Source organism: Meriones unguiculatus, chromosome 10, assembly GCF_030254825.1.
Source record: "Meriones unguiculatus strain TT.TT164.6M chromosome 10, Bangor_MerUng_6.1, whole genome shotgun sequence".
NCBI lineage: Eukaryota > Metazoa > Chordata > Mammalia > Rodentia > Muridae > Meriones > Meriones unguiculatus.
In genome coordinates, this window is record NC_083358.1 from 86371630 (window position 1) to 86395040 (window position 23411).

Consider the following 23411-nt stretch of genomic DNA (forward strand, 5'->3'; position numbering starts at 1 on the left):
GGGACAAAGCTAAGAGTTTGGAAGAGGTACCCCTGAACCAGCAGATGACTTACCCATTAGGAACAATATCAACACACAGAAGTAATTCTAGCATTATAGAACACCAGCTACAGCTGATTATAGCAAGGTTTGGTTTTTGTCGTTACCGTATGGTTGCAGGCCCTGAGGCCACAATGAATAGGAGGAGATCCTTTTTTGGGAACCTCACAGAGGTTTGTAAGAAAGACTGACTCATCTGCAGAGAAACTGGGTTGAGAACATTCAGACTTTAATATTCAAATAGCATTTAGATGGCTCATATCAGGTTTCTTTGAAGCTGTCATCACTTACTGTAATAATTGGCCGCATCTTCTGGTCATGGTTTGGGAAATGGGCCTCTGATTTAGAAAAGACAGAAACAAAGAGAGAGTCCAATCTCCGTGTATGGAGAAATGCCAAAGAATATTCAAGCAGAAGGAGACTAGAGAGGAGAAGGGAGGAGGGAGAGGGCAGAATGAGGGGAGAAGATAGAAAAGGGTACTCAGAAGGAGCAGGGCTACTGCGGTCAATGGTTAAAGAGCTTTTGTTGGACATGAGAGCCGATCTTCTATTGTGAGATGTGTGCATGGTTATGATCCCCACTACACAATTATGTGCCTTCATGAGAAATCTGGGGGAAAAAAATCACGGAATTGAGTTTCATGTTTGGCTTGGCATATAGCTAAGAGAATAGAAACCAAGAGCAAGTAAGGTTTGAGAGAGTCAGAATTCAATCACAGCAGTCAGAAGCAACCTAGCAAATGTAATTTCTGGAGATTTTTTAGCAACCTCAGACGGACAAAATTGGATGAGCTTGGTTGACATATGGGTTACAAGAATGCTTCTAAGGAGAGGTTGGGTAAATGCAGGTAGAGATGCTGAAGTAGCCTGACAATTGATTTGATGAGCAACTGATAATAGCCAGAGTGGAAGAAAGGCTTTAGGGTGAAGGAAATGTTCACGCCGAAAAACCCCAGGTGCTTACAGTACTAGAAAAGAAAGGAGATAAAGGAATGAAGTGGAGCTGGATGGTAGGGCACATGAGTGGTGCCCCTGGCATACAAGAGGCAGATAGATACAGGAATTTGATGTCAAAATGTGCTACACTGTGGGTTTCAGGCCAGTAAGAAATACGCAGCAATATCTGGTCTCAACAATACAAGCAGACAACAAGAAAGAGGAGTGAAATGGAGAAAATATAGGGTGAATTTACTCTTAGTTTGTAGAAACTTGGCAGGGTCGCTGTGGGGAAAATCTGGGGCATATAAGAAAGACTCTGGATTCTTGGTGAGCTGGATTGGATTTTACTCATTAGGAAGTATGAAAGCATCTAATATTTGAAGATTTGTGACCAGATGGTATGGTCATAGAAGGAAAGATAGACGATTGTATCCTGACTGTAGCAGAGAGAATCCTCTAGAATATTAGAGATGGGACTCTGTTTGCAGCAGGACAGTAAGCTAGACAATCCATAAAATTATTGCTATTACCACTGAAGACTTAAAATTAGGAAGTAAACAGCAGTCCTGTAGCATAATGTTGAGTTACATGTTTGATATTCATGAGCCAAGGCATGTCTAGATAATGCAGTAAGACAGTACTTATGAATATGTCTTAAGAGTGTTTTCAGAGAGATGAGCATATGAGTTGATGGACGTATGGGCACCTTTTGCCAGTGTGCATGGCATCATTTACTTTGTTCAGGGTGAGAAAGAGCCTAAGAGTAGAGGGAAGGCCAATAACACTGTTTAAAGCTGAGACATGTGTCTTCTGTCTTTGGACAACAGAACTCCATGTTTTCTGGCTTCTGTATCTGGGACCCACTTCAACTTCCTCTGCAGATACTTCGCAAAGTGTGGAGAACACCAAGTCCTCTTGGTGAGTGTATTTGCCTTCAAATATTTGAGGACAAGCCTGAGGTACAGAATTTCCCAATCACTCATTCCTCTTCTCCTCATTACGTGACAGAATCAGGAACTCAATCCCCAGTCTGCGCTGTGCCTCCTGTCACAATTCTGTGTCCTCCTCACAGAGCCTCGCATAAGATCCTCAATATATTATTACTGATATAAAAATGTGCACTCCATCTGGAGTATTTTTCAAGAAATCCATGCTCCTTGTTTTTCTCATTTCACAAATTGTGAAGGGAAAAAAAAAAAAAAAAACAGTGTTTCACACAGTAGAAACCATTAGAGAAACGCCGAACACATATGAAGCCAAATATCTGAATTAGTTCAGTCTGTTTATGACTGGCCTCAAGTTTAATGAGCTCAAGTTAATACAGGTGAAAGGCCACAGTGTTACATGCAGCAGTTAATGAAATACCATAGAGCTGCTGAGAAAATGATTAGCAGCCAAATGTGAATTTAATATACTTCAGCTTCAAGAAGCAGTGCCCATGGGAGGCATCTTGCTGGGGCAGGCAACGTGGCAGATTGGAGGTAGTACGCAGTTGAGCTTTTGGAGACGCGGGTCTGAGCCTTGCCTCGCCATCAGCTAATTTTGTGACCCATGGTAGAATGGCAACTCTCTCCGGGTCTCATTTCCCTCATATGTAAGATGAGGGGGTGGGACTAGCTAGTCCGTGATGCTCCCTCCAGTGAGGGTTCATTCTGTCTTTAAATTTACAGTTAGAAATCCTGGGGATTTATCCCCAGCTGCTATCATATAGCTTGTGGACGAAACACTGAAATGTGCAGTAAACTTTAATTCCATGCCTTCTTTTGACCTGTAGAACATTTTGAATCTATTTCAGCTGTAAGACAGTGATGCTGTGGATAACTACCAAACTTCCAAGGCTGGATGATATTATAAACATGGTAAGGCTGTATAGGTAAAAGATACATCAAAAACACTAAATACACATAGGTGCGTGCATGCATGTATATATATATTCTCATCATTTAGTAGTGAGCTCCAAATAGACAACTGATATAAATAAAACTTTTTATTTCTAAAAATTTGAAAGGGATTATGAGTGACATGAAGTGGAAAATGTAGATGACTATTATTATACCTGAAATTATATGTAAGAAGTTTGTTGCCTAGTTACAAACTCACGTAAGACACATTGTGTAGAAACAAACCAGAATAATGTTACAGTGGATATAAATGATAACAGTCATGAAATGGCCAAGAAATGAAAACTAGATAGATAGATAGATAGATAGATAGATAGATAGATAGATAGATACACGTGCATGTACATGTGTGTGTGTGTGTGTGTGTGTGTGTGTGTGTGTGTTGTTTTTGTGGTTGCATATGGTAGTTACTGGAATTTCAGGGCAGTGGAAGACAATAGCCTTTTCTACTGGTAGCCCAATGTGCAGAACAGCCACTGATCTTAGGGTTCAGACACTGACCCAAGGACCTGGGCGAGTGGCTTGCCCTTTATAAGCCTGTTTTCAGCCGTGTCTCACAGGAATAACAATGATCACCCAGTCTGTTAGTGCTGTGCCATCACTTGAAATAAGAAAGGCATTAACAGATTATTCAAATACAGAGTTTTACTATTTTGAAAACTATAAAACAGCATAGAACTGAATATTTTATTACTATAGTGAGTATAAACCTGATTGATGCTCAATATAATAATATAAAGATGAAGTGAGCTTTCTGAATTAAAATGTCACAAATATTAACTACACACAAAGCAAGCCTTCCTACTCAGTCCTGTCACATCCTTAGGAGGACTGGATGAAATAATTTGTGTTTGAAATCCACCTTCAAAATGCTAGAGCTTTCATGGCTACATGTTGCAAAGAGTGCCCTTTGTTGCAAGGGCAAAAACCAACAAGGGAAAAATGGAATAAAAATTACTTCACACAATGGGATGGGAGCAAAGAAAAACAGAAGAAAAATGACATGATGAAAAAATGGCTCTGCTGAAAACACAAATGAAAAGGAGCACAGGATCCAGGCTGCATTTGAAGTAGTAGATTAATCAGTTTTTTCTCCTCACATCTATTCAGTGTGATACTTAGTATCTTCCAATATGGAAACACCTGGGTGACTGCTTTATGCTTTTTTTACCCTAAAGGGAGGCACAGGCTGCAAGGCATTGCATTTTAATGCAAGCTAAAACTCTTTTTTGGGTTACATACAGTTCAGGTCATATTCCCAAAACATGACCAGTCCAGGCTGAAAAGAAACTATATTGGAGGAAAAATCAAAACTAGGTAGAAACTATTTGTTTTGTTTTAATTACAAGGGAAGCTGTTTTGCCATGCTAGAAAGAAATGTTTAACAAAGAAGAAATATCTTTTATGTATTTAACAAGTTTCTGCATGTAGATGTAGAAAAAGCAACAACATTCACAAGACAGAATTCACTTCGGACCTGATCCCAATCAAGATGCTTTCTCTTTCAGGACAAGTCAGGAGCTTTTCAAGCTTTTTGATGTTTTAGGGAAAGCTTTTCAAGTATTTTTGGTGTTTTAGGAAAAGTCACTGAAAGTAAAATTAACAAACCATCTCTGGCAGAAACCCTTTATGAATACTTGTCAAGAACTTTATATCTAGCCAAATTTAGGTAGTAGGTCCTAATGAACTAATAAATAGCAAAGTAGGTATCATCTCTGTCATCAAGGAATGTGTTGTCTTTTTTTTTTAAACCGTAAGCAAATAATTGAACAGTCAATTTAATGGTTATGATTAATTAATTAATCATGAACTTGACAGAACACAGAATCACCTTTCAGTGATTAGGAGAGGGATTACTGGGATGGTGTTAATTGATGTAGGAAGGCCAGCCCACTATGGGTGGCACTGTTCCCTGGCTGGGACCCTGGACAATACGAATAGAGAATAGAGCTGAGTGGCAGTATGCATCAGCCTCTGCTTCTTGGCCAGGGATTCAAGGTGACCAACTGCCTCAAGCTTCTACCCCAGGGACCTTTCTATGATGAATGGATTATAACCTTGAACATTCAGCCAAAATAAATCCTTGGCTTCCCTACAAGTTACTTTGGGTAGAGTATTTTATCACAGCAATAGGAAAAGACATTAAATCAGAAAGATTTAATACAATTTTCAATGATCAAACTAAGCTAATTATTTGTTTAAGGTTAAATCAATCCTTCTTCCTCTGTTGTACTCAACAGGCAAATATCATCATTCCACCCACCATCACTCCACCCAATTATACTATATCTACGCCAGAGAGATGAAGTATGACTGGAGAATCCAAGCTCTCCTCTTCTCTATTCCCAGTAACTGTACAGATACTCAGTCTGCTCACTAAGCCCCTAATGTTAATCTACAGCTTTCTTTTTCTTTTTAAAGGTTTGTTTTAATCACAATCATGAGTGTTTTACCTGCGTGTGTGTGTCTGGTGCCCACAGAGACCAGAAGAGGGCATTAGACCTCCTGGGACTAGAGTTACAGATGGTTGTGAATTGCCATGTGGGCACTGAAACCCAAACCCAGGTCCCTTGTAAGAACAGCAAGTGCTCTTAACCACTGAGCAATAGCTACAGCTTTCTTACTCTACAAATGATGCATAACTTCTACATTTTATCTGTCTCCTCAGCTTCACACTCACCCTTGGTCCTCAGCTGCCCGTGGAAATAATCTGATGCTTTCAAAGTCTCCATCTAAGGGTGCTGCCTCTCTGTGTCTCAGGGATTCTATTACCCAGATTTAGCATCATTTAGAACATGTTTCCTTAGTTCTTGTCTGTGAACATCCTACAGTATATTCCCATTATTTAGGTTAATTCCCTGTACTTGCAATATACATTTGGATTTCCTTTAGCTTAAAAAATATATACAGAAAGCATAATAAAGTAACTCTGGGCACCATCTACCCACATTCCTTTGACATTCTTTCAAGTGTTGCTCACAGTTTCTTTCCCCACGTCCTACCCTCCATTCAGTCCTCAGCCTCCACTGTTCAGCTGTCTTCTACCCCATGCGTCTGACAACGATTCACAGGTGAACCCCTGGGACATGTCTTGTGCTAACCCAGCTAGTTTTACTGAAACTAACATTTATCTTTTATCACCAGTCATCCAAGTCAGAAGACACTTTTTTCCCCTGTCTCTTCTGCATGGATTCTTTGCAGAGTAATCTTTTTCTTGGAAATATATAAATGATAGAATCCCTGAAGCTCAGCTCTGGAAGCTCCTTACACCCTTGTGCTCTTCTCAGGTCATTCACTCTAAATATTTAGCTTTAAAAGTGTTCATGCATGTATCACTCAGAGTTTGTTTCTGTCCTTTATAATCATCAGACTCTTATACCCAGTGACCTTATTTACTTAAGTTGCTTAAATGCTGAAAACCAGTCCCATACCTAAGGTATCTTAAACATATCCCAGCTTCCCTTTATGCTCTTCTGATTTGTCCTACCTAGCTGAGGATATAATAGCTTTCTTTATATATAACAGTTCAAGTACAGTACTTAGGACTATTCTGGGTTCTGAGCTACTTTGTTTTAATCACCTTTTTTTTTTTTTTCCTAGATCAAGACCATCAGCAAATCTGGGATTCACTCCCAACACCCACATCATATTTTGCTGCTTCACCATCTTTACTATTATGGGGTTCATCTTAGGCTTGATTATCACTCACCTGGGTTACACCAGGAGCTTACCAATCAACCTACCTCCCGTTTGTTTGACTTGTATGATGAATTCTCCATGTAGAGATAAGACTAACAATCTTAAATGTCTGTCACGACAGACATGTACTTTCACTTCAAAGTTTCCATTGATATCAGTCTACCTAAAATATAATCTAAAAGGATCATCCCAACTTCCACATTCTCCAGTACAAAATATAGTATAAGATATATAGTATGTAACATACACATTTACATACTATTTGTCTGTATGTACATGTATGTATATATCTATGATGTGTGCATATATTAGCTTGTCCAGTTTGTTCATTATTCTCTAGCTATACCTTAGCCCCCTCACATTTCCTAATCATTTTGTGTGGACCTTCATTTTTGCCTAATAGCATCCTAATTAGCCCTCTAATAAGATATAATCTGTCAGAGAAGCATTTTATGAAAACCCAGCCTGGACTTAGCCTTCCAAGTCACATTCTTCACACCTTTCAAAATAAGAATATATTGTCTAATTGTTTTGGATATATTTGCAGAATGTACACACATATGTGATGAAATATAAGCTACTAGAAAAACTTGCTCATTATTTCTGCTTGCTGACATTTCTCTGGAACCTTGAATAATGTTTGGCCTATTGGACATTATGAACTGGAACAAATGCATGGGGAGGGGTGTCATATTTATAAACACTATAGGATCTGAACCTGACTTGGCTTCCAGTTTTAGTTAAGTTATTAACTAGATGTTTGACTTGGCCAAACTTTGACGTTCTAAGATCTCAGTTTACTCATTCATAAATGGGGAAATAATAAATTATAATTTATATAAAATACATGAAAGCAATGCAAAATTTCAATATACTCTAGGTTTCTGATAGTTTTTTACCCACAACATCATTGTCATTACAGAACTCCTATATAGTTTTCTCTTGCTAACTTTGTGAATTATGTGCATGCACAATGAGGATGCCTGTTTACTTAGTTAATATATATGCTTTCAAATATTTTGCTGTCTACCTAATTTGACTAGTGTAATCATCCCTTATCCCCTAGCAAAATACCAAAAAGAGGAGTCAATGGAGCAACATATTTTATATGATTAAGAATTACTTTTTTTTAAAATTTAGACACCATGCACTCTTTAAAGTCAAGATTGTTCATGCAGTTATGAAATCTTGTGCTTTACATATACTCATGGAGACAACTTAGAACCCCTGCACAGATTTAGCCCATGGCATCTCAGGTTCCAAGTGGGTTCCCTAGTAAGGGGAACAGGGGCTGTCTCCAACATGAACTCAGTGGCTGGCTCTTTGATCACCTTCCCCTGAGGGGGGAGCAGCCTTACCAGGCCACAGTGGAAGACTATGAAAGACAGTCCTGATGAGACCTGATAGGTTAGGGTCAGATGGAAAGGGAGGAGGACCTCCCTGGGGATGGGGCATGGGAGGAGAAGAGGGAGGGAGAGTAGGATTGGGAGGGGATGAGGGAGGGGACTACAGCTGGGATACAAAGTGAATCAATTGTAATAAATTAAAAAAATTAAAATGTACATATTGAAATAGGTAAAAATAAGAATATGAAAATTTGACAGTTGAAGAGTAAACATTCATGTTTTAAAGACTAGAAGCAAGACCATCCTTTGGTCCACAGTCAAGGCTGTCCTCTGAGGGACTGGGGAAGATCTGAGCCTGTTCTGTGCTTCTTCAGGGACATCTGGCAGCCTGTTGCTTCACAGGCAACAACATCTTCTCTAAACAGCAAAGACTTGAATTCATCAGGGATTCCTCTGCTACAGTATATGCTTAACTTAAGTACCTGCTTTCCCGTGATTTCCATAGATTACCATATTCATGACACTGTAGAGGGAAAGCATTCTTCTCACTCTCTACCCAGAACACGAGGAAGAAATTAAAACATTGGCAGGCACTTTGTCTCCAGTTTGTCGGACAAGTAAGGAAAGGACTTTCTACCCATTAATGTAAATGAAATTCTGTCAACTTAGAGCGTTTAAACAAAGATGACAGCCGCCTGTCTATTAATAAACACTTGACAGGCAAACAATTACAACTAGAGATGGCTGTTTTTCTTGCAATATATGTAAGTCCATGGTACTTTAAAAAACCTTTTTAAAATACATTTGTAACTCCCCCTAACTTTCCTCTCCATAAAGATGGAGACTTTAGGATATACAATCTTGTTCTTTTGGGTAGATTTTGTGTCTTTGGTCCATAGCTACTTTAAGGCATGTAACTTTGTATTTCAATAAGTGTGTTTATTATGTTTGTGTAAACATTCCCTCATTTATCTACAATGTTCACACAAAAGCATATTCAAAATACTTACCTTTGAGTCTAATATTCCCAACTTTATAGAAGGATTTAAAGAGTAATAGGCCACCTGTTATGCAAAAGTGGGTATTCCATTATAGAACCATCTGAATCCTTATGCCATCATCTCTACCTGAATTAGATTTTTTTCAAAAAAAAAATCTACTGATAGAAAGGAAGGATATAGGATATATAACGAATTAACCAGTGTGCTTTCTCTTCAGGCTTTGGGAATTTATGTAGTGGTAGCGTAAGAAGAAAATTCTATGAATAATTTGAGTTTGGGGGAACTATCTGTGGAATTTGCTAATCTACTTGTCTCAATGTTCCATTATTTAGATTTAAGAAAATAAAATTCTAAAAAAAAAAAAAAAGAAGCAGAGTGGGATTTTGAATTCACTTTTAGAAGCTTTTCCTGATAAAAAGTGTATCTTTAACTAGGGGAGTTTAAGACAGGTCTGTGTAGATGTTTTAGACTGTCGATATTAAGAATTATTGAAACAGCCTACATTTATGGATTATAGATAGTAAGCATGGCTTTGTATTTAATTCACATTTTAGACACTAACATTCTTGTTCTTACAAAACAAGGAAGAAAATAATATACTGCTAAAATCTCTTCCAATTCAGTGTCTGATGATTTGAAGACACCAATATTTGGAAGATTTTTTTTTATTTGGAAATATGAATGTGAAAACAGTTCATGGTTTGGAATCAAAGAAATGCATTCTGTTCCCCAAGATCTTCTGGTTGAATCTAAGTTTCTTTCTCATGTCTGTTAGTAGCTGTCATCTTAGAATCTCTTAGAATTGTTCGTAGAGCAATGCTTTGTGTAAATTCTATTAGCCATCCTAAAGTCCATGTATAATTCAAAACTCAACATCTAGAAGGATAACAGTTCAAAGAAAAAACATTATCAGAGAGGAAGTGGGGTTTCTGTTCAGTTTCCAGATTATCCCTTCAAAACACTGTGGATCTCAAAGGAAGAAGATGACTCAGAAAATGAGTGGGTATCATAGATTTGGGTCAAGCTCACATCTGTTGTTTCTTCACTCCACTGTTTTCTCTCTATCTCCCTAAGAGAGATTTTATGCCAAGTTGTAGTCTTTTATTTTCAATTTGATAACGTATACAATATTTTCTGGGTATAGTGGCACATTCCTTTAATCCCAGCACTTAGTAGGCAGGGGTAGATGCATCTCTATGAGTTAGAGGCTAGCCTGTGTTATGTAGTGAAAAACTTTACTGAAGAAAAATTTTTGCATTCAAAGAAAATCATGACATTTTAGCCATTTTTACAGATATGTAATATCCATCTGGTGTATTCGTATGAAGAAAGGCCTTTGTGCGAGTAATTCCTGGACAGGTATTTCTCAGGAGACACAGTTATTTCTAAGAGAAATGCCCATGGATCATCATGCAGGAATTAATTTCATTCCTACTTCTTAGATGTACCTTTTCTAGGACAGAATGTAATCCACAATGAGAAAGGCACACAGGACAATGTCAAAAAGATACAGTGTTATGATACCATTTAATGACTTACGTCAACCAACAGTCCTAGGAAACTAGATGTTTTTTTCCCAGAATAGAAATAATTTTAAAAGATAATGTCATATTTCACTAAAATCAATAGAATCATAAGCAAATACCATGTATTCCTGTTAGTCATTCAGTGATGGAGCTACATACGTAAAAGCACTAATGGATTCCTTAAATGTAAATTACCACTAGATGCTTAAGTAAACCATCCCCCACTGGAGAGCCATTGTAATCCATCTCTCATGTCAGATGAACTGCAAGATATCCTTCTAATCACAGGCTTTGCTGCGTTCTTTTTTTTTTTTTTGTCATTCATCTCTCACACTCCTTAATCCTTTTGCCTCTCCCTTCTAGGTTTATAATTTAAATTTAATCTCTTCTCTGCTGACAAAAGGACCACAGCATAAATAGGATCTCCGAATCAAAGCCAAGGGAGGGATAACTGGCTCCAAGATTACTGGTCCAGGTTCCAAGACATGGCCTAGATATGTGAAGCCTCCTTCCTCCTCTGCTTCAGCAATGTTCCCTGTCAACACACAGACTTCAGGGTGAGCGCCAAGTGTGGCATAGGCACCTGCTTTGATGCTTTCTTTGTGGTTTTCACCGTTCCTTGATAGAGTAAGCTCACCTGAGTTCTAGGACTTAGGATCCAAACGGATTTTTACTTTATGTTTCAAAAGTTCCAAAGTAGAAGATTGAACGAACTGGCATTCATTCTTAAAATAAAGAGCGGTCACTGAAAAGAGAGTTTGTTTGCCATCATACCCCTCTGAACTTGCCTGATCTTGTCTGAAAAGAGAATGAAGCTTAGGAAGAGCAAAAGAAGTATGTAAATGTCTTCACAGGTTTTATTTTATTTAAATTTTTTTTTTTAAGTTTATGTGTGTTGGGGAGGGAGTGTGTGAGGAAGAGTGCAGTGCCTCCAGAGGTCGAAAGAGCGCTTTGGTGTGGGTGCTGGGATCTGAAGGCAGGTTTCTGGGAAGAGGGGTACACACCTTTAAGCACTGAATTTTCTTTCTAGCCCACCTGATACAGTTTTTAACCGAGCAGAGAAGCAGGATTTGAGTAACATCTGAAATTTGATACCTAATTTGGAATCAGTACTGCTGAGAGTGGAGATAAAAGGTTTTCGAGAATTGTACCTTTTCTTAATTTATAGAGCAAAAATATATTGCTTTTTATAAAGAGGAATGTTTGAAAAAACAAATACTGCCTTAGAAGGTTCACTAATGGGTATGCCATCAAAATCTCTGTAGAAATGAATGTTTAATTATTATGAAAGATACAATGATATTTACACATTTATTTTTCAAATATGAACTTCAATTCATAATTTATAATAGTGGCTACCAAGCTAATTTATGCTGTGGGAAAATGCATATGTAATGACTAAGCAGATAGATACACTATAAGCAGACCTCAAGCCTACTTCTCAAATATGGTTAAATACATAAAATGTAAAAATATTCATGCCATTACAAATAAGGCTGCTACAAACATGGTTGAGCAAATGTCCTTATTGTGTACTTGGGACTCTTTTGGGCATATGCCTAGGAGTGATATAGCTGGATCTTGAGGAAGTGCTATTCCTAGTTGTCTGAGAAAGCATCAGATTGCTTTCCAGAGTGATTGTACAAGTTTACATTCCCACCAGCAGTGGAGGAGGGTTCTCTTTTCTCCACAACCTCTCCAGCATGTGTTGTCTCTTGAGTTTTTGATCTTAGCCATTCTGATGGGTGTAAGGTGAAATCTTAGGGTCATTTTGACTTGCATTTCCCTGATGGCTAATGAGGTTGAGCATTTCTTTAAGTGTTTCTCTGCCATTCGATATTCCTCTCTCTGCACTCCATTTTTTTTTAATTGGATTACTTGATTTTTTGCTGTTTAACTTCTTTATTGTGGTATATCTACACAATAGAATATTACTCAGCAATAAAAAACAAGGAAATCATGAAATTTGCAGGTAAATGGTGGGAACTGGAAAAGATCATCCTGAGTGAGCTATCCCAAAAGCAGAATGATGCACATGGTATATACTCACTCATGCAGACATATAATATAGAATAAACCTACTAAAATCTGTACACCTAAAGAAACTAATCAAGAGGGAGGACTCTTGCTAAAATGCTCAATTCCTATCCAGAAATGCAAAGAGTATGGGCATCAGAAGGAGAAAAAGAGGGAACAAATCAGGAGCCTGACACAGAGGATATCTGAAAGGCTCTGCCCTGCAGACTATTAGTGCAGATGCTGAGACTTATGGGCAATCTTTGGGCAGAGTGCCGGGAATCTTAGGAAAGTAGTGGGAAATAGTAAGATCTGGAGAGGATAGGAACTCCACAAGGAGAGCAACAGAACCAAAAAATCTGAGCACAGGGGTCTTTCCTGAGACTGATACTCCAACCAAGGACTATTCATGGAGATAATCTAAGACCCCTGCACAGATGTAGCCCATGGCATTTCAGTATCCAAGTGGGATCCATTGTAATAGGAACAGGGACTGTCTCTGACATGAACTGATTGGCCTGCTCTTTAATTACCTCCCCCTGAGGGGGAAGCAGCATTAACAGGCTACAGAAGAAGACAATGCAGCCACTCGTGATGAGACCTAATTGACTAGGATAAGAAGAAAGGAAAAGAAGTCCTCCCCTATCAGTGGACTTGAGGAGGGGCATGCATGCAGAGGGTGGAAGAAGGGAAGGATTTGGACGGGAGGAGGGAGGGAACCACAGGGGGATACAAAGTGAATAAAATGTAATTAATAAAGAATTAAAAAAAGATAAAAATATTCATACCAGTAAAGCACTGCATATAAATATTTGGTTATAGATTTTTCTGAGCAAATTAACCTCCTACATTTTATTTCTGTGTGGTGGTGGCTACAAATCAATATTCTCCATGACTTATGAAGCAACTCTTACCTCCCAAGAGTTAAAAGTCATTGACAGCTTTTATTACCCTTGAGTTCCTTTTATTATATATTTCTTGAGGGAGATGTACATTTAGACAGCTTTACATGTAGAAACATACACACACAAGAAGATAGACTTTACATTCGGCTGTTACAAAGCTGAACTGTATAGCTGCTCTGAATGCACAGCTCAATTATTATGCACCTAGAACCCTCTTTGATGACAAGCACCTACAAGTTCTGATGAGTGAAGAGATGAGCTAGAGCTGAGTCACAGCAGTTCCTAGTTTGTGAACCATTTTTGAGCAGCTGGTGATCTTAATGTAGGTGAGTCTTTGTTAGGCAGAAGTCAGTGAGTGTGGTAGAAACCTCACTGAAGTAAAGAGGGCAGTTCACACAAACTGCTGTGGAGCCTTGATGTAGACAAGAAGGTGTAAGAAGAGTATCAACAGAGCCCTGGAACACCTCTGGCCAACAGCTGGAGAGAGAATGCACACTTGGGACTTTGTAAGTATCCAGAACTGATTCTCGAAATGCAAAAGTTATATATATCTATATATCTGTATCTATCTATCTATCTATCTATCTATCTATCTATCTATCTATCTATCACGTGCATATAAATAATATGTAGTATACCCACAAGCAAAAATGTACATGGAAAAAATCCAATTGCATTACAAAATCCTTATTCCTCTGGAAGCAAAAGACAATTGTGTAAGAGCCAGTTACATACACATAAGGAGTTAAGGAGAATTTCGGTGCAGAAAAGGCTGTTGAGGAGAATGTGTGATGCTGTGTCATGTGTGGTGACCAGAAATCCTGGCTAGTCTTCTCATAGATTCCTTCTGTTACATCGAACCAATAGCGTCTGAGCCCTTAGACCTTTCTAGGCTTTGGGACTTTTACTTGACTCACTCTTCAGTGAGGAGACTCAAACTGATCCAAGAATAAAGCCTGCTCAGTGAATGCTTGCTACATCCTATCCAGCCCTAAGCATGTGGACACTTGTATTGACCAATCCTGGCTCTTCAGTACAAACGGACAGCTTTTCTTCCAGAGTTAACTTCTGTACCATCTGTTTCTGAAAAAAAAAATCTCTGGTTTTGTTTACTCTTTCCTGATTCCTACCCCAGAAGTAAGCAATGCTGGTCTACACAGGATAACAGTCATCATAATAAGTTGAATGTATTCATTCTATAAGGCTGTACAGTCAAACTTCCATCAATAGAATCTTATCATTATCAGACTTCCATAAATGGAGTCTTATTATCAGTCTTATCATTATCATTACTTGTCGTTTTCAATTGCTAACGAACATATAGATGAACGGATTTTGTTTTTCCTGAGCAACTGTCACTGAAAGGGTACTTCAGAATCACAGACTAAAGTAGAGCTTCATTATTGCTGTGTAATTCCAGAGAACTCATAGGAGAAGCTAGGTCAAGTGTTCCTCATCCTCTTCATGGATTGATTTAACCTGTATACTGGACCTTCCCTTCATTCTATAAACACATGGATATGATTAGCAGAAAGAAACAAATTCTTCTGTAGCTAGCACATTGGAACTCTGAATTTTCTTCTAACAATAAAGACACAAATTGGTGTTTTATTTAAAAAATTGTGGAAAATGGTTTGCAGCTATGATCCATATACACTTTTCTGCATCCTTTGAGGACTTTGGCATTAAGTGTTCATAAGTCACTAATTGTTTCTTCCTGAATCTTGTCTTTTTTTTGAGATGATATTTTCTTGCGTAATCTAGATTAGCACATAACCCTTGTACACCGGGTACGTCTTTAGCCTGCCATCTGCCCGTGTCAGCCTCTTGATAGCCAACATTGTAGGCATGCACTACACCCAGTTACGGATCTGTCTATAAACCGGACTTGTTTAAATACCATAGAAAGTCTCATAAAATTGCCTCCTAGACAAAATACTTCCTGGGTGATATCAGTTTGGTTTGGTTGTCCATTTCCGTGTTAGTTGAGGTGTTCCCAGCACACCTCACTGGTACCCAAGACAGGTCATCCTTATCTGCCCAGTGCAAGCCCACTCCATGAAGGCTGAGCATCTGCATTCTTTTTACAGTTCCCAGCTTGTGTCTCATACCTTGTTTTGTCATTCCTCTGAGCAGTCCTTTTCCTTAACCTTATGACTCTATACAGTTTCCTTTGCTTTTAACAGTTTTACTTCCAGGCCCGAAATATTTAATTTTGCAAACATGTAGAATCATGTAGAATGTGTAGGAGTCTCAAGAATGTAAACACAGATTCTATATTTCCTGTAGTTTGCACAAGGGTGGGGATAAATGAGAGCTTTTCCAATTTAGGCCCCAAACCATGAACTGAATTACTGCTGAAGTCCTTGGAAAAACAGGTGGCCAAGAGATTGAGATTCTAGGATTTCCCTTAAAGGATGCCTCAGTCATGCTAAAACATGAACTCACATTTATGGGAGTATTCGTCAAATTTTCTTCTTAGTACATACTTATAAGATCAGAGAAATGCATAGACTCAGCCTGAAGGGAGAAAAAACAAACAAACAAACAAACAAACAAAAACCCAAAACTCAACAAAATTAAGCTTTACAAGGCATGCTCCTCTGTGCATCTCTGCCTTATATTTGTTTCCTTACACTTCCGTACACCAGGTCCTCGGAGGATAAGTGATTGCCGTTCTGTTGTAAGGAGAGAAGGCCTTTCCTACTTTCGGAGCCCATTTTAGATGGATGGATGTTTGCAACTGCCCATTTAGGCGAGCAGTTTGCATATTTACGTTAGGGTTTGCTAAGCAGGCACCTCTGCCTCCCTCCTGAAACACTGCTTTTAATTGAGAAAAGAGAGACAATGCTGTTTCACCTCTAAGGGGAAACGCTCTCACTTTCCCCCACAGGCTTTGGAGACAACAGTTCACAGGGTTAGTGGTGCAAATTCTGAACCAAGCGTGCCCGTTAGAAAGCAGACCAGGGATGAGATTTATTGTGCTTTCTGGGCTCATGCTAGTGCCCAAGCGGAACAGTACTAGAAAAAGAGTATCCTGCTCAGGTGGGTCACACAGCTTGGCTCACGAACGCTAAGAGGGATGAATTGTCATGCCAGCTCCCTCACCTGTCTCAACCCCCAGTGAGTCCCCAGAAGTCCCTGTGCTAGAAGGATCGTTCAGCAGTGACACGGACATGGAAATTAGTGCGCTGAGCACCCCACTTCCCACTGAGTCCCTTGATTTCCGTGATTTGACAGGAAGATGATATCAAAGGCGGCTTAAAAGTGTTAGCGGATAGCTTAGATGCCGGTGTGTGGTGGAGCAGGTGAGTGGTTACAATCATGTATCACAGGCTGACAGGAGGGGGAGTGCCAGGCAGCTCCGGGAAGAAACACGGGCCCTATCATAGAAAATATGCTTTTTTTTTTTTTTTTTTTGTGAAGACTCCCAGCATCTGGAGGGAGGGGCGACCTTTCTGGCATGAATGTGCTACTGCTGTGACGATCTAGTGAAAGGTCTCAGGGTTTGTTTAAAAAGGTCAGCTCGACAACTACTGACCCTCATGACTTCATCCTGACAGTTTTAGCCCTCTTGCAAAAATCACTCTTGTCACTTCTAGCCTCCTGTGCTTTCCTGAAAACAAAACCTTCTACCACCTGCTGTCCATTATTCCGTCAGCGAGCGCCATGCCCTCTCCTCGGCTGGTATTTCAATTTATTTGTGGTTAGACACGCAGCGGCCCTCTGACTGAAGCTGAGGGAGCAGTTTAAACGCTGAAAGCCAGCACTTCCAACGTCTCTTCATGTAAGGCTCACCAGACGCGGCAGCGCGGCTGCTTCTCAACCACACAAAAGCAAAATGAAGACACGCAGATGGTCAGTGCCTGCCCTCTGCAGCAGGAGAAGCAGGGTTGGCTCCAAGTAACAAATAATTATCCGGGCTCTTTGTAAATCAAGTTGTACTACTTCTCCTGCGAGCGTCCACAAAGACGGCTGCGCGCATTTGCTGTGGGCTCCTTCTTTGTTTGGGGATTTTGCTAATGCCCTTTCTTCCTATGAGTTTGTGTCCCCTTGTTCTCACATTTGACACCGACTGAAATAGCCTCGCAAAACCTTTGTTTCTATTTTCTGCAAAATGTGTATTCCTCAATGAGGTTTCATCTTAATCTCTCCCTTTCAAAAGGATATGAATTGAACATGTAGAGAATCGCTCTAACAGGACCGATTATCAATTTCCATTTCCTTTCAGGGCTGCAGCCACCCGTGGGCCACCTAGGCAGCTTTCCTCGAAGACAAAGAGTGTCTGGAATGGGCAACTTATTTTATACACTGCTCTCTTAGTACTTCAGTGGATGACAGAGACTCATCGCCCATAATAAATCCTTCCTCTGACCCTTTTATATAATGCACAGCTGAGCTAAAAAGGAAATCAATGCGGCGATTTTAATTTAGCACTTTCATTCTGTTAATTTATCTAAAAAATCCTATGCCAAGTCTTTCCCTTGTCAAAACAGTCAATTCTTGTCAATGTGAATATGCGAAAATGCTTTGAATTTGCTGTTTTCTTTGCCTTTCTTTTTTAAAAGCAGGGTAGTTGTTGAAACTAGGGGTCACATACTAAGTCGCCCATGTTATTTTTTTTTTCTTTTCCTAATGTCTTTAAAGCTCCTTTTGACAGAAATGTTAGCTCAGTATGGTGGAGAAATGTGTGGGGCCCCTAGGGAGCAAAGAAACTCAGCCTATATCACTTGTTAGATTTGCTGAAAATGCTCATGAAATTCTCATAAAGCAGAATTCCATGCATCTGAGTATGTATTTGGGGTTGGAGCCCAAGTATTGGTACATTAGGACTGTTTAATCAGTATTGCTTCTTGGAGAGGGTGTGAAGTACTGAACACGATTGTGTTTTCTGGCTTCATTTTTCCTGCCGCACTCCCTGTTTTAGAGCTGGAGAATATTCTGCAGATAGAGATTTATCCTGCTCTGACCACGATGCTGTGATTGGCAATGAAGGCCTAATCTAGCAACATGGTGTCCCCAGTGTCCGTGGGTAGAGTCGTGTAGACAGTAGACCCATGGACAGAGGATATCCGTTGCTGCTCCTCCTGCAGGAATGTCATGGCAGCATTTTCTCAGACTTTTGCTAACAGCATCCCTTCATGATCCCTTTCTCTATGTGTTTCTGAGAGGGTAGGCATGCATGCATGTATATCCATGTTGCAGTGTGTGTGCATGTGTGTGTGCGTGTGTGTGTTGATGTTTGCATGCATTTGGAAATCAGAGATCATTCCTGGGTATGATTTCTCAGGAGCCACCCACCTTGGTTTTTGAGACAGAACATCTCATTCGGTCTGTAGCTTACTTTGTAGACTTTGCCGGCGGGGTAAAGAAATATGACTGTTATGACTGTTTCTGCTTCCCCAGTCCTGGGGTATAAGCATGTACCACCAGAGCTGGCTGCTTCATGTGGGTTCTCTGGCCACACTCAGGTCCTCATGTTTCTAAGATCAGTACTTTATCCACTGAGCCATATTCCTAGACTCTAACCCTCCCTTTAGACTGAAACTTTTCCATGCACCTTGCTATTTGTCTATATTCTCTATACGGCACCTTCAATTCCATATCCCCTTTCAGCACCTCATAATACACTTATTCATAGTTCATCTCTGCAACCCAATGTAAGCATCCTGATGCCCTGAAACTTCACGGAATTATTTTCAATGTATGGAACCTGTTGTAGGGTTTATTTTTATTGTTCTTTTTGTTTGTTTGTTTTATAAACTGTAGGGGCTCAATAAATATGTTTTCTATTGAGCAATTATAAGGTTATTCATAGTCCGTTGTCTCTTTGGTACAAAAATGAGAGCATTGTTCCTTGTTGTGAGACCAGCAGGGAGGCCTTATTTTATTGCCAGCTAATTCACATAATTCCTGGCTTTGGAAGGTATTATGGGTTGAATATGAAATGACTTGCACAGACTCATGTGCTTCAATAGTTGGTGTCTAGTTGGAGACACTGTTTTGAGACATCCTGGACCATTTTGGTTGTGGACCCAGGGGACGAACAATGGGCTACAGGCACAGGCAGTAAGGGTTATATAGCCTAGCCTCACTTCCAGTGCTAGCCTTTGCCCACTTCCTGGTCAGTTGATATATGACCAAATGGATAGATGCTTTTGCTCCCATGAACCTGACCACTGCCGGGTTTTCCCTACAGTCATGAATTTTGTAACTTGAACCATGGATACACATCAATGCTTTCTTCCTTAGCATACCACTTTTCAGAGCAAGCAAAAAAAAAAAAAATCAAAACAAACAAAAACTAATTTATGAAGACCACCTCTCGCTTGCAAAACCCCTGTGAGTTCTACATACCTGATCTGCTACAGGAAAAGATAAAGCCTATTTTACAAAGCTAGGGCAAGAAATTAGTCTAAACACAGGCTTCTAAACAGGGCCGGACACTGAGGCTTAGGTATAGCTGGGGCAAAAATAGTTGGTTTGGTTCTGAAACAAGCTTTTGTTGTCCATCCAAAACTTATTATTATTTTTTCTTAGCAATGTAATTCAATTACAGCACAGAAACCATTCTTGGCATAGGCTGTGTCTAAAGTATTTTAAATTTTAGGGAGGTTAGTGTTTCATATACAGAGCAGGACATGAAGAACACTATGATTGGAGATCTCAGAGAGGTTCTTCCAAAAGGCACTTGGGATGCTGAAGCTTGCCAGCGTTTCTAGAATCAGACATGAGGAAAATGGTATACAAGAAAATAGGAGTGTTGGTGAGAGTTGCAGAATGCATTTGAAGAGCACCAACTATTTGTCTAAAGGCAGATTTCTATTGAAATTACAATTGTTCCTTATTTGTATGATTTCATTAGGGAATCATCTAGAAGTTTGAAAAGAGTTAATTCGGAAGTCTTTGCAGTAGGTAAAATGTTTTGCTATATTTTGCTTTGTGGTGCTGGTTTATGTAGAAGTAAACACATCTAAGCAACTAAGTAAAAACTTAAACATTTGGTGCTATCAGTGCTACACAACTTGGAAACTGTGGGCTCAATCTGAATTTAACCTTAAAGCAAAACAAATAGAATATTCTGAAGCAGGTTTTCTTTTTTGTTTGTTTGTTTTTGTTATTTCCACCCTAGAGACCTTCCAATGGAAGCTTCTTCTCATTCATTTTTCCTCTATGTTCTCCATATGAACTGTCAAGAATTCTTCCATAAAAACCTCATTACCTTAAATATAACCAGGTTTATTATTTCACTCCCTTCTGCCAGTACACAAAGGGTAAGCATGTTGCATCACTAAAAGTCTAAAGAGACTTGTAGTCTAGCTCATTGTATTTAAAGAGAGTGAGCAAGAAACAGTTGAGACTATTACCTTGATTTAGGCTTTAATCTTTTACTTTTATCACATACTTTATTCATTTAGTTAAAAATAAACGTTTTTATTCTTTCCTATCTTTTTTCATTTTTCTGAATATCACACACACAGGGAGAGAAAGAGAGAATGTATGAAAGGGAGAAAAACAGAGAGAGACAGAGATGGAGACAGAGACAGAGAAAGAAAGAAAGACAGAGACAGAGAGACAGAGAGAACAAACAGAGAACACATCTACCCTGATTCCCAAAAAGTGAGAGTATCGCAGAGACTAGTGAGATCTTTATGTCATTGACTTTTAATCCTCAGTTTTGCTATTCTGATTAGTCAAATAAAGTATAGGGCAGCCTACACACTAGACAGTTTTCCTCTGCCCTTTGATCTACTTTGATAAGACTATCTTCTATGATCTTTCAAGTAAAGGCTAACTGCCATGTAGCCGGGAAATAGTAAAGCATAATCTTGACAATCTATTTAAAATTTAAAGGCAAACCAAGCAAAGTTGAGTTGAAACAACAGAGTGAAAAATTCGAATGCTAGCAGTAACATTGAGGCTCTTACTTGAATCATGAAAATTGGATATTTTCATACAGAGGAACAATATTTGCTCTTCAAATCCATCAGTAGACACACACACACACACACACACACACACACACAAGCAGTTACTACACTCCCTATAGACATAAAGTGTACTCTTAATATGAAGGCAGAATTTAACCAGTTCACTGAAACTTGGCTCTTTATTGTCCTCTGAAATTGGTACTATTAAATGCTTTTAACAAAAACAGAATAAATTTCCACTGAGTATGGCTTGAAATATAGTGCCTTCAATAGCCCAGAGACTCTGTTCTTTTGAATTTGATAAAATAAATATATGAAGAAAAATACCTATGCCTTTCTGCCTTCATTTATATGCTCATTTATTTATGAAATTTTTCTTTATTGGTTCTTTGAATGTAAGAAAATCAACAATCTGGATGCTTCAAAAGTAGGTAAGAGCATTTATTAACCCAGAAAATATCCACCGGGTAGCTAAATGTGCACTTTATCAGCATTTATGTTTGGTTTTAATTCCCTCACTCATCTTTCCCTAATTTTTCTCTTTTATACTCTATCTGCTTTTGAACAGGTCCTTATTGTTAGCTTCATTACAGCATCCCAAGTATCTTATTTCCTATGTAGCTGCTGCCGTGTTTAGGCAAACACCTTCATTGAGTTATCAGAGCCCTGTGCAGGTTCTGAGCCCTGCAGCATACTGAAGGCACCTGGGTGATCCCAGTCAATGTGCAATAATGAACCTGGGTCTCAGCCAAATACGGCTTGCCACGTGAAGCTCTACCCCTGCATTTTAAATTGTGATGGAGTTTCTGGCATTTTACTTTTCTGCGTATTTTGCTTTGTTCGGTAACTTCGGAACAAGTATTTTATGCTTGCAATTTTGTGTGGAAATCAGTGATTAGTGAATGCACTTATGGTTCTGAATGTCACACAGCTTAATCTCTAGGAAATGGAAGAAATTTCATCTTTCTTGTGACCTTTCAAAGTCGACACCTTCCACTCTTTCCCTGCTCCAAACAGCACATATCTATCGAAAAGAGATTCTCGATCCGTGGGTCACAACCCCCTCTAAGGTCGCATCTCAGATACCCCGCATCTCAGATATTTACATTATTATTCATTACAGTAGCAAAATTACAATTATGAAGTAGCACTAAAATGACTTTATGGTTCCCTGTCACCATACCATAAGGGGCTGTATTAAAAGGCTGAAGTCTTAGGAGGATTGAGAACCACTGCTAGAGAAGTTTCATGTTTTGTCAAACAGATTTTAAGACCTATTGAGATATCTCTCCTAATCCTTAGGTCATTTTCTTCTTAATACTTGTTATTAGAAGATGTGAATAATCATATTAACTGGGCTGGAGTGCTTTAATATTATAACTTAAACAACTCTCCTGAATGATTTTAAGTCTACAAGGAAGTACAAATTTTCAAGTGATAACTGAAAACACCAAAGGACTAGGTTTTCTCCACTCACAGATACAATAGGTCAGTGTCTACATAGCAATTTGGGTTTAGCATTTTCTCTGACTGCTTTCAGTATGCTTCAGTGTGTACAAAGGATGAAAGAGTGTAGCCTCTATTGTCCACTTGAAATATATCTCTCCCCGTTTACACACATGGGGGAAAAATGGGTAGGAGTTTTTTGAAAAGCCAGTAGCTATTCATCTCTCCCTCCCTCCCCCCCCCCCCCCCTCTCTCTCTCTCTCTCTCTCTCTCCACCCCCTCAGGTTTGCATGCCCTGAAAGATCTACCTATCTTGGTTCCCATCTCAAACATTTGTGAGTTCACACAAAGAACAGTTTCTGTGATGTCATCTTAGTGATTTTCTGCATTACTTTCTGCTTCACTCCTGTTTATCTGCTCAACCAGGGCTCCATAAATACTGTCTGAATTGCATTTCGGACCAAACCTTTGGCAGAGTACAGGGAATCATAAGAAAGAAGGGGAGTTAGTCTGATGGGGAAAGGATAGGAGCTCCACAAGGACCAAATATATCTGGGCACAGGGTCTTTTCTGAGACTGACATTCAACCAAGGACCATGTATGGACATAACCTAGAACCTCCACTCAGATGTAGCCTGTGGTAGCTCAGTAACCAATTGGTT

General features: G+C 39.2%; 1 protein-coding gene across 4 annotated transcripts in view; it reads right to left on the bottom strand.

Moving 5' to 3' along the window:
• Positions 1-23411, bottom strand: part of Dpyd (dihydropyrimidine dehydrogenase) — a 925939-nt gene that overhangs the window by 38986 nt on the left and 863542 nt on the right. The window contains exons 21-22 of one of the 4 annotated variants that reach the window (XM_060392820.1): positions 15821-15892; positions 14001-14455 (exon numbers count right to left, since the gene is read on the bottom strand). The exons of the other annotated variants lie outside the window; for them this stretch is intronic. Of the exons in view, the coding sequence (XP_060248803.1) occupies positions 15851-15892 (42 nt within the window). The 3' untranslated portion in view covers positions 14001-14455; positions 15821-15850. Of the gene's footprint in view, positions 1-14000; positions 14456-15820; positions 15893-23411 lie in introns of those variants that run through there. 4 annotated transcript variants of the gene reach the window in all.